The sequence below is a fragment of the Tubulanus polymorphus genome, chromosome 2, assembly GCF_964204645.1.
Source record: "Tubulanus polymorphus chromosome 2, tnTubPoly1.2, whole genome shotgun sequence".
NCBI lineage: Eukaryota > Metazoa > Nemertea > Palaeonemertea > Tubulaniformes > Tubulanidae > Tubulanus > Tubulanus polymorphus.
The window spans coordinates 23,933,828-23,945,331 of record NC_134026.1 but is presented as its reverse complement, the minus strand read 5'-3'; the positions used below and the strand labels follow the sequence as shown (position 1 = coordinate 23,945,331).

Genomic DNA, 11,504 nt, shown 5'->3' with positions numbered 1-11,504 from the left:
AGTTTTTCGGTTTACTCTATCGATATATTTTCGACGTCTCACCGTCCGTCATAGTCAGTCAGAAGTAGGCCTATAGGTAAAACCGACATTGGCAGCCCTTCGACGTTGACTATCGCGCACGGGCCTGCCGCTACAACGATGCCGTTACGACGTCGTTAGTTCGCCCCAGTCCAGTTTCACGAAAAAAGTTTAAGCCTAAAACGGTTAAGTTTGAATTGTTGTCCTCATTGAAAACATGAAGTAACCAATGGCAATTACACCAAAAATCTGAATTTAACTTTTTCGTGAAACTGGGCCCCTGGACTGGGTGGGATCCTCAGTGACGTTCGTTCCACCTGTGGTACATCAGACAATCACGTTAGGGTTCCTTTGGTGAACTCATTAGCGGACTTTTCATACACATCAGTCCGAACAAGTTACTGGACAGATTATTACCAATCAATGCTTTAATTCAAAACTTTTTTCGTGTATCGCGAAAAAAAGAATTTCAGTGCCCCAAAAAAGATCGATTTTGCATGCTAATGATATAATTATCAGTTTGCCTTATGATCAGTTTGCGCGGTAAAATTTGTTTTTGCGCACACGCTTTAATCTCTTGGACTTACCCTCTAAATACTAAATACTCTACATACTATATATCTAGTCCCACTAGAATTGAACCTCTCTTATCCCAATCCCATTAGAGTCTTATTGATTGCACAAGCAACCCTCAATCCGGTTCCTTCTTGCTTTTTCCAGCTCTACAAAGCCTGACACCCCCTTATCTAAAGTTCTTCTTGATGTGGATCCCGACTTTGAAATCGACTGTCTGGTGCCCTCGTCTGGTGAACTCGTGGCAAATAAAAGCCCCCAATGCGCACATCAGAGTTTAATTTTGACTGTTCGTGGTGAATCCAGCTAATATCGACGATAGCTATCGTTTTGATAACATATCAACAACAAAATGAATATGAAACAAATTTGTTAAATGGTTCGTTGTTCTGAACATCCGAGGCCGTCTCTGGTCATTGTATTGAAGCTTGACATTTTTAGGCTATAAAATGATACCTCGCTTTTCCGCAGCGGCCGGGTCACTGCAACAAAATTTGTAATCAGTTCATTTCTATAGTTGCCTGGTCTGTTATGGCTAGGGGATGTACAGGGTAGATAGGCGACCGGGTCAATTTTTATTTTTGACCTCAGCAGACGGAGAAACCAGGTATATCAAATCTCGCAGACATTCCGCCTAACTAAAGACAAATCGTTTTCATTTTTATCTGAGTCTTAAAGGTATTTCCTGATCCTTAATTCCAGCAGTTTTCTTAACTAACCTACCTAAAAAATGACTGATAAACAGTACCGATATTCGCCCAAAAAAAACTCTTTACCGGGCAGGTCACATTTTATTTCATTTTTATCAGGCTCAAACCAACTTTTATCCGTCCCTTTTCGATATGTACGTATGGGAATTATACACTGCGTGCGAGACACATGCTATCAAACAAAAAATATATTTTTCCGTCCACTTGCCCATTCAGGTTTCACTCTTCGATGTCCTTGTTGGATGTGCTCGTCTAGCAATGTACGGTATTTCTAAACTTCAGACAACAATTTGAAACGCAACCAATAATTGACGATACGTATATATTATGTTTTATTGATATTTTAAAGCACTCAAACAATGTACAAGATTTACATCAAGCGCCTATAATATAAATTCTGAATCTTATACTTCATTGATGACTCAATCGAATTGATCCAGATTGAATAAAAGAAAAAAAACATTTACAATCAAATCCATAATTTTGCCTCATTAAAGAAAATAATATCACAAAAATTCAGTGCAGTACCAAAATCGGAAAGGTCAAATAGCACCAGAAGGAAGAAGTGATATCCAGTGACATAATAACAGTAGAGATCTTTCCTCATTACGTAGATAATGTACTCATACTGGTTTTCTTTTAAAAGGGGTGAGGCTATTCGGAAAAAATTAATTTTTAAAAATCACAGTTATGCATAAATTGATTTCACACAGATATTTTTTTACAATTTATCATTTTCAATGAACCTATGCCAGAATCATGGATCGTTCTCTTTCCATGCCAGTTAAACCCAAGTTTCTTTCTGTTTGACTCTTGGCGCTGGCATTCAACTTTTCACGTACATCCAAACATCTCTTGTCCAACATCAGAGAGTTTGTCTTCAGAGCAAGATCATCGTCTATTTTGTGTAAGTTATCTTCCAAACCATCAAGTTGATACCTGTAAAAAGAAAGATATTACACGTGTTTCATTTTCAAGTGTAAACAAAATACATGTATAGGGCTTCTCACATTCTTTTCAGTAAGGGATCATTCATTCATTACGTACGCATGAAATTGAATTTTTTCATATACATTAAGCATTACAGTACGCAATTGCACTTACCCATCCCCTCTCCTAATTCGTACGTAATAAATGAATGATCCCTTATATGGTCAAATAATACCTTGCTTCTCTAAGTTTTTCTTCCAAAGCTTTCTTTGTAACATCCAATTGTTTTACTTCATCAGTAAGACCATATTGAGGACGATCCCTACACAGCTCTACATTAGGCCTGTATGTGCGGTTCTCAAGCCTAGTCTGAGCGAGTTTAGATGGTGGTATTCTCGCTTGAATAGATTCCTCGAGGGCAGCGATATCTCCCCGAAGATCTTTGATTTCCTTTTCAGTCTGTCATAAAGTTAAAACAATTTGTCTTCAATGAACCAAATCTGTTTTGGCATTTGAAAACTTGTACATCGAAGGACTGCAGTTCAAACATTTTTATTTTAGAGTAACTTACATTTTCTTTCTGCCATTCAAGTTCTTTCTTTGCTGCTTCCATCTCACGAATGCGTTTCCTGTATTCATAGTTTAGATGTTCTTTTTGTGCTTCCAAATCATTGGCAGTTTTTTGAAGGGTATGATGAATTGCTTCACGAAGTGTAGTTGATGTGCGCATCTCTGCTTCTGCTCTTTCCTTATTGATACGGCTGAAGTCTTCCCATTGCTGTGGTGTTGTACTCCTGCAAAGTTCACAGGTAATGAAACCAGAGATGATCAATGAGAAATGTGGGTTTTACATTCCATCTTTATAGGTGGATTTCATATTTTTCATCTAGATACATACCCTTTTGGAACTCTGCATGGATCTGGCTTGTAACTGATTCCTGGCGATTTTTCAGTAAGATTATATTGATCTATATCAATACCGAGCGCAATATTCTTGTCTCGAAGGTCGGCGACGATCTGTTGTCGAGCTTCTTGCAATAAGCACAACTGTTCAAATGACTCGTCAATCTTCTGCTGTAATGCTCCTTTGATGCCTTCAATCACATTTACTTCCTAAAAGACAATGAGGTGGTTCAACAATAGGTTTACTAATTCACAGAAAAGGTTATCTTCAAATGATCATTGATCTAATAGAAATGAGCATCATGAACCTTGAGGAATAAACTCACATTTCCAAGTTCTGATTGTACTTTGTCATTAACCAAATCGATTCCTTGTCTTCCTTCTCGCAATGTTTGACATTCAATAGCTACATCTAACGGCAGGTTTTTGTCTTCTAAGGCTTGCTCGGTTAAATCTTTCGCTTCCGAAAGATCAGCAATTTCTCTGTCAATGTTGGCGAGACATCTTTCCAAAATTTCCTTCCACTTTCGAATATCATCTACACGATCGGCTAAACGAGTATTGTTGTCGTATTGATCCCATTTTGTTTTATTGTCCGTTTCATTTCTAAGTTTTCTGGCGCTTTGTCGAACATCATGTGATGTACCGCGCTGTCTTTCAGCATTGGTGGAAATCGCATGGTTTGAAGTATACCAATCAGGTACAGAATATCGCGTGCTTGTTTTTATTGCAGTTGCCATTTTTCTTCAGTCTGAAAATTTAAAAAGGCAAATAAACGCTATTATTCAAAACTAAAACTGAAAAAGCATACATTTGCACCCAACCAAAACATTATCCAGTTAGGTTACTCGTTATCCAAAATGACCTTTAGGTTTGTGCATATCATGACATCTTGTTGGTTGGATAGATGATGCCCTTGCCTACCTTGCACTGCAGTGCTTTTTTGACTTTTTTGTCGGTTTGATTGATTTCTCAACAACGCACGTCACAAGGTCAAGGATTGCTTGAACATAACAATGCCTGTATTCTATTTTCCATAAAATCTTTAGAATGAATGAGAAGTAATGTTAACCTACCTTGCGTCCAGATCGTTCCACCGCTAGCAGTATGTGTGAAATTGTAGACCGCAACAGTTCTGCCAAACCAAACAGTAACACAACTTGTCACTTGCTAGTAGTTGTTACTCAGTTACCATGGAGAAACAGACTGCGCGCTAATACAGCGCATCCTATTGGTTCAACAGCGACCAATCAGCGACTGTCTTATATATCACCTAGCAACGAGTAAACAATACCACGAAAGAGAGCGTAATATAACTACTAAAATCCTGAAACCGAAACATGAAATGTGTAAAAATCAGATTTCATCACATCATCATGAACAATATTTAGCAAGAGATTTCAAAATATAATTGCCTTTACTAGATTAAGTTATATATTCCGGTGAGTCTGAAATATATTTGCTTTGAACTGTACGTCATTTCGGCTACCTATACACAATTGTTCGCTAACTTTTCACTTTGATTTTACTTCCTGGTTCATTTGCAAATTGGTTATTTTTTCTTGAGTTCGTATTAAATTTATCGAGGTTGAAAACGTTGGATAGGTATAAATGAAAAAAAGTGTAGAATATAACAATTGTCTTGAATATTTGTGCAATTAATTGGATATCTGGTCCAGAATCGGAGATCTCGGCAACCTTTCTTATTTCAAATTCAATTCAATTATTTATTTTATTATTACGATATTTAGTTATGGAATTATTTAATATTTAGACCAGAAGCTGTGTGGATGCCCTAGGACTGCGTGCGTATATTCTCAAACACAGATTTGAAATTTGTCGGTGATTGTATTTGGCTATACAGTCAGATAAACAAGATGGCTGTTAGTTTAGAAGAGTATTTCCGAACTACATTCGAGGATAAGCTCCTTGTGTAAGTATTATCACCGTAATTTGGTTAAAAAGTGATAACTTTGTATACTTTGCGATGAAATTATCAATCTGTGTCCCTATTTTTTTTCAAGAAAAATGCCTGAAAGAGAGGATGATCACTTGACACCAGCGACAAGATTGCTGGAAAAACGAAGGGAAATGGCTGAAGTTGAACAGGCATTAGCTGCACAAAAAGAAGTATATGATGCTGTCAATCTGAATAATCTTATTTGTCATCTTATTTGCTAAGGAATTCATGAGGAGCCTTTTGATTTTAGGAGTTTCAAATGAAAATGGAAAGTTTACAACAACGTCGGGAAGAGTTGGAGAGAAAAGAGTTTCAGCTAAAGGAATCTTTACTCAAATTCGATAAATTTTTGAAGGTAAGTTCTCAAATGAATCAACTGTCCAGATCTTACTCGATTGTTTTGAGATGTTCGGTGTCTTAAAGGTAAAAACCTTTACAGGAAAACGATTCAAAAAGAGCCAGAGCAGTGAAGAAGGCACAAGATGAACGCGATCTGAAAAGATCAAAGGACAAGGAAATTGACAGGTCGGCTTTTCAGGATTAAAAACTTTATCAACAATTACCTGTTAGACTGATTATGATATTTCTATAAAAATTTCATGATTCCAGACTGCGAGATGAGATTGGTCTATTTTCTGCTGATAAAGATCATCTTCAAAATAAATTGGAGAAGCATGTTGTCTGCCAGAAATATTTAGATAAAGTTCTCGAAACTGCAGAAGAGTTTCATGAGATACGAGAAGTAATTGCTCGATATGACACACTGACTGCTACTTATTATGTAAGTCATATTTGTACTATACTATACAGTAATCCTTGCCTTACTCAGGCATGACCAACTCAGACTTTTGATAAACATGGACAAAAAGAAAGTCATTTTCTGACTCCTCAACTTATCTTACCTGGAGCCAGTTGCATAGTCATGACTTAGACTTAAGACCAGTCTAAGACCAACTCAGTTCTATAGCCAATCTAACAACTTAAGACCAATCTTAAGATTTAAGACCACTTTTGGACTTAAGTCACGACTGTGCAACTGGCCCCTGATCTTTAAATCAGAATTTTTCTTAACTCTGACCAATTTCGCCCAGTAAGTGAGGCGAAGTTTACTGTTTTTTCAATTCACTTTGTGTGCTGTTCAGTAGTTTTTTGAACTAAGATAGGATTTTCTAGGATTTGATGGAAAGAGAACAAAAGAACCAAGAGGCTGTTGAATTAGAAAAACAGAAACTAATGAAATACACTGAGGTATGATCATTTATTATCAAGTTTTCACGAACATTAATAGAATTTCGTGGCATTGTACTTGTTTGTGTTTTTATTTCCTCCTTTATTCTCAAAGGATAAGAATAATGAGATATTGGGATACAATAATCAACTGGCAGGATTACAAACAAGACTTGATAAATCTGAAAGCGACGCTGTTAAATGGGAGTCGAAATGGACTCACATAAAGAATACTGCAGCTACAAAGACATTATTACTTGGCCGAATCAAAATGTAGGTGTGGGTTTCTTTTTTCATAATTTGCTGCTCAAATTATATGCATAATTTACGTAAGTGTGGTTGTCTTGTAGGGCCACTCATAATTTATACCAACTGGTACTGAGACACCAAAAACAATTACCAGATGAACAGGTTGATGAAACAGCTGAGCAGCTCAGTAAGGTATGTCTTCTGATGATTTTCCTCGATGATCTACTAACCAGGGGCCAGTTGCTCAAAAGTTGGTTAAAGATAACCAGCCGTTAAATACTATAGTAACAATGAAATTTCAATTGTCACCCTATCAACTATCCACTGGTTAACTCTAGCCAACTTTTGAGCAACCGGCCCCTGAGCGATAACCTACTAATGACTTGATTGATGTTTTTTTTTCTTCGTTACAGATACAGATATTTATACAAGATTTAAATCAAATAACCCAAGAAATCAAGCGTTCTGAAGCAGCAACTCAATCAACTGCTGGGGCATCTTCCAGTCAATGATCATCTTCTATAGTGATGCTAATCATAAACTATAATCATGACAGGGACTTAACTTGTGACTCTAAAAAATCGTTTACATCATAAAACAATTAATCATGTTGGAAAATCTTCAAATCTTTTTTATTGTAAAATATCAAACGTGATTTATTCCGTGATAATTGTGTGTATTTTTATAAAATGGAAATTGTATTTTATTTGTATATTTTATTTGTTGGAAAAATGACTGATGTTTATGATATTAAATTATGAAATTTTTTGTACAGCCTCTACTAGAGATGTCTAGATGGGTAATATATTATTGAATGCCATCCAAGGATTTTATATCGGTTGAAATTCTACTGCAGTCAGGTTTATTGAATTATGTTATGTATAAATAAATCTTTAATAAATGCCACATTCGTTTAATTTCTGATTTACGGGATTCGACCCCTCGGCAACCGGTTCGATCAAATGACCACAAGAGGGCGCTGTCATTTATTATTCTCAATGTCAAAATCATGATGAAAGCGACCAAAATTTCGCTATAAACAACTGTTATTTTTCTTCGCATCGCTATTAGAGATTGAAAATGTTTCGCCACGGTAGTATACGCCAGTTTCGCTGTATAATTTCGACTCTTCAAAAGAATGCAGTCAGTGAAAATATCGTAAACAGGTAGAGACGCATTGACATTCGATTTCGAGGCCGAGCGAGAGGCTAGGGTCTGTTCAAATTCCTCTCGACTCTCGTTTTCCCTCTCAGTACTCAGTCGTATGTAGTTCAACAAGTTGCAATTTGTATGGTCCTATATTGAGAGTTTATTCAATTCCAGGGGATTTTCTTCTTCGGTTGTGTTATGCAATGATCAACCAAAAACCGGTGGCTGGCTGCGTAAAGCTTTTCGCGTCCGGCCGGTACAAACCGGTAAAGATTCGGCATCAAGTTTACTGTCAAACAGAAATACAGTTTACGAGATACAGTGTAAGTATTTGGGCATAAAGTAGCGTGTGTATTATTTGCCATGTCACAATTTATCATTGACTATATTTTTTGCAGAAATAAAAAGTAGGCTACTTTAGTATTCTATGTTTGCTTTTGTTTTCAGTTCATTCGGTAAAACCAGAGTTCATGGAAGAATACTTGAATGAATTGTGAGTTAAGTTTGTTCTTTGCAAAGAATTTACAATTGAAAAGTAGGAATTTTGAGAATTGTTCATTTATGAATTGTTTGATTATACCAGCTACTATCATTATACCTTCCTTTTCAGTCAAAACTTTCATAATTTAGTACAAGAGAAAAGGACTGGTGCAGAGTTGTTGGGTAGCTTCACTGTCAGTATTGGCAAACAAGATGAAGCTGGTACTTGAAAATGATTAGTTGATATTTCGATCTCTGCTTGTTGTCATGATACTAGATATTGTATTGTATCGCTTGTGTTAGATATATTTGCACTTTGGCCGATGTATTTAGGTGTTAGTTCGGCTTAAATCCAAGAAGTTTTCTCTCATTCAATACCCAGCCAGTGAAGTTAAAGTCACTTGATTCACATCAGTAGTGTTTGTTCGTTTACGATCCAGTTCTACTGTGATGACTGAGTCAAAATTAGTTTCGTGGACTTTTGCGTACTGATAGTCCTGAAGTTAAGCTGGAAAAAACTCTGATGTGAATTATGATGTCTTAACATATTTATACATGTATATCATAACAATACAGTGAAACCTCATTATATTTAATGTAACAGAAATTTTAGTATTTTCATCGTACTGATAGATACTAAATTGGTGATTAGATTTCAGTTTTTTGTGACACCCTCTTGTCCTCAGGGTTTGTAATCACGAGGTTCCATTGTATCGTTTCACATATGGCCATCATGTGTTATGTATATATGAGGCATATATGATATGGATAAAAGCATAGATGGAATGATGATATGCGCCAATAAATTCTATGTTTTATGGCAAAAATAATTCTGCTTCAAAACATTCAACTTCTTAATCCATGGAACAGAACCTTCTATGCGTTGTATGCATTTTGTCTTTCACAATTAGAGCTTATATTTTTCAGTGCCAAATTTGTTGAACTTGTCCAACATAAAACCCCTGGTGCCGAATTGGCAGGCAGTTTTACAGTGGATATAGGGGACCAAGATAAGGCCAGTTAGTATGAGAATGGTTGAAAAAGCATATCTTATTTGCTTCAGCCATTGTTGTTGGGTTGTCATGGTTTTTTAAGCTTAAAAAAAAAACTCAAATAATGACAGGTCCTATGTTGGGTAATTTTGCTAAATTTTTTAGATAAATGTGGTTATCGTTATCATAAATGTCTCTGTAATCTAGATTTGTAATCATCAGGTTACAATTTATTTAATGAATCGATGCACCACCACTTACACCACTGGTGGGTATTATTGCATGTTCATGGAGCTTATAACTCATCCGCAGTATTTGTTCTGACTATGTTACACTTATCACATAATGACTATCACCTATATTCCCTTGCTGATTTTAATTCTCTATATTTTATTTGGAAATCGCTTGTCTTATTACTGAAAATAAACTGCTAAAAAAACAAAAAAGTGAAAATGTTAAAAACAGTCTTATTAATGTTGATGCACTGAATGGTTGTATAGAACTTCTGGTTTTTTTTTCTTAGTTCACATATGGAGATATGATGGCGGATACCCTACTCTGAATACTGCTGTGGAAACTTATAGAACTGATAAGGTAAAGAATGGCGAATAGTTGATGATATTAAGGTTCTCTCTTAAATAAAAGAAGATGGATCTTTTATGTCATTCCAATTTGTCTAGTCCTCACACATATGACTGCATGTTTTTTGCAGGATTTTGTTCAATTTCGCAAAAACCGTAATAAGATGATAAATTCGCGCAGCAATCAGATTCTTCTGAGCTTCAGTTTTTGGCCATTTGAGAAACCTACACAAGAGAAGAATATCTATGAACTGAGAACTTATACATTAAAGGTGAATATATTCCACTGAAAAATGTTTGGTATTAATCTTAAAACAAATGAGTTTGGCCAGGCCATGAGTTTTGTATATTTTCTGAATTGCTTTCTTTTATCTTTCAGCCCGGTACTATGATAGAATGGGGAAATAACTGGTAAAATTACGCAATATTTTTTGTCAAATTGAATTTTCAGTATCACTCATACTGATTGCATGGAATTTTGATTTTTTGTTTCAGGGCCCGTGGTCTGATCACCAGGAAACAACTAGAAACCCCGGTTGGAGGCTTCTTTTCAAACATGGGAGAACTGTATACTGTCCATCACATTTGGGGTTAATACTTAAATTATAATTTTCTTTACTAAATACTCGGAAGTCTATTTTTGTGTTGATGATGTAAATGAATTTATCTTATAGCTTACAAGAATCTACAGACACGGAAAGAATTGAGGGAGTCTGCTTGGCAAAAACCTGGATGGGATGAATGTGTTGCTTACACTGGTAATTGGATGATCCCCTTGCTGGATAAAAAAATGACACAGAAGTTTTCATTAATTTTCGATTGTTTCTTGCATTTCAGTTCCATTGATTAGGACTTTAGAATCGCGTATCCTGATTCCAACTCCATTCTCTCCTCTTCAGTAAGCAACAAGATACTGTAAATATTGTCGGCATCATCTCAGCAGCAGTAAAAAAACAGTAGAACGTGTGAAAATATGAACCGGTATTAAGAATTATTGGGTTAATGTTTCCATGAATATGCATGGCCCTAATGGAGAATTGCAAGACTTACTACACGCATTGTCTCATGGTTTTTATATGTACATATGGATTAGAATAATGTTGGTAAATTGTGGCGTTCATCTCAGCAATATAGGATGTTTATTTTCATACAGAATAGAGCATTTCCAATGCCCAATGATTTAATAAATACTTGCAATATGTACATGTGTGTCAAAAAAGAATATAACATCTTTCTACATAAGGTGCTTTTTCTTGTAAGGGTGAGACAAGCGGATATCCGTTTACCAGTGTCTAAATTGATGTCAATATTATCAGTAATTGATCTCTGCATTCTTTAAGTTGGAACAATTTAGTACATTCTTCAGCTTATGTTTTTTACTTGTTCAGGAAAAGTTCTGCATAATCTACTCTACTTGAAGTTTACTGGGCTGTTCAACAGAAATTATTTTCCATTCTATGAAGTAGTTTTACTTATTACATGCCTTAAGCCTTAAAATAATTATATCTTAGTGTAGAAATGAAAAAGATATATATGCAACAGCTTGAACACAAATTTCTTAGAAACACAGAATATATTTGATGTAACATAGATGAGTTTTATTTATTGTATATTATTAGTACATGTAGCATCTCCATCATTTGGCTTTTATTCCAATTCATTGTCAGTGAAATGTGCTATTTCCAACTGAGGTGTTATTTTGTTATAACAACCCTTGTATACCTTTGTAGAT

General features: G+C 35.6%; 3 protein-coding genes across 6 annotated transcripts; 2 read left to right on the top strand and 1 right to left on the bottom strand.

The window, feature by feature from the left end:
- Window positions 1-1,636: 1,636 nt before the first annotated feature.
- Window positions 1,637-4,346, bottom strand: LOC141899343 (tektin-2-like). 2 transcript variants are annotated; one of them, XM_074785592.1, is made up of 6 exons: window positions 4,211-4,346; window positions 3,461-3,885; window positions 3,130-3,344; window positions 2,803-3,025; window positions 2,467-2,690; window positions 1,638-2,240 (listed from the first exon to the last, which is right to left on the bottom strand). In XM_074785592.1, the coding sequence occupies exons 2-6, from the start codon at window positions 3,872-3,874 to the stop codon at window positions 2,048-2,050; spliced, it is 1,269 nt and encodes a 422-aa protein (XP_074641693.1). In that variant the 5' UTR covers window positions 3,875-3,885; window positions 4,211-4,346; the 3' UTR covers window positions 1,638-2,047. The 2 variants fall into 2 exon arrangements, with proteins under 2 accessions (XP_074641694.1, XP_074641693.1); XM_074785593.1 differs by lacking the exon at window positions 4,211-4,346 and having other exon boundaries at window positions 1,637-2,240; window positions 3,461-3,879.
- Window positions 4,347-4,474: 128 nt separating this feature from the next.
- LOC141899724 (coiled-coil domain-containing protein 42 homolog) lies at window positions 4,475-7,453 on the top strand. Of its 2 annotated transcripts, none has more exons than XM_074786195.1 (10): window positions 4,475-4,576; window positions 4,909-5,067; window positions 5,159-5,264; window positions 5,345-5,449; window positions 5,534-5,619; window positions 5,704-5,875; window positions 6,268-6,342; window positions 6,437-6,594; window positions 6,672-6,762; window positions 6,984-7,453. In XM_074786195.1, exons 2-10 carry the CDS (start codon window positions 5,012-5,014, stop codon window positions 7,080-7,082), a joined length of 948 nt encoding a protein of 315 aa, XP_074642296.1. In that variant the 5' UTR covers window positions 4,475-4,576; window positions 4,909-5,011; the 3' UTR covers window positions 7,083-7,453. The 2 variants fall into 2 exon arrangements, with proteins under 2 accessions (XP_074642296.1, XP_074642295.1); XM_074786194.1 differs by lacking the exon at window positions 4,475-4,576 and adding an exon at window positions 4,642-4,739.
- A 103-nt stretch (window positions 7,454-7,556) lies between these two features.
- Window positions 7,557-11,475, top strand: LOC141898562 (protein NipSnap homolog 1-like). Of its 2 annotated transcripts, none has more exons than XM_074784520.1 (10): window positions 7,557-7,736; window positions 7,894-8,042; window positions 8,167-8,212; window positions 9,127-9,218; window positions 9,715-9,785; window positions 9,904-10,044; window positions 10,152-10,183; window positions 10,268-10,362; window positions 10,447-10,530; window positions 10,610-11,475. In XM_074784520.1, exons 1-10 carry the CDS (start codon window positions 7,651-7,653, stop codon window positions 10,672-10,674), a joined length of 861 nt encoding a protein of 286 aa, XP_074640621.1. In that variant the 5' UTR covers window positions 7,557-7,650; the 3' UTR covers window positions 10,675-11,475. The 2 variants fall into 2 exon arrangements, with proteins under 2 accessions (XP_074640621.1, XP_074640620.1); XM_074784519.1 differs by lacking the exon at window positions 9,127-9,218 and adding an exon at window positions 8,330-8,421.
- The last annotated feature ends 29 nt before the right edge of the window (window positions 11,476-11,504 follow it).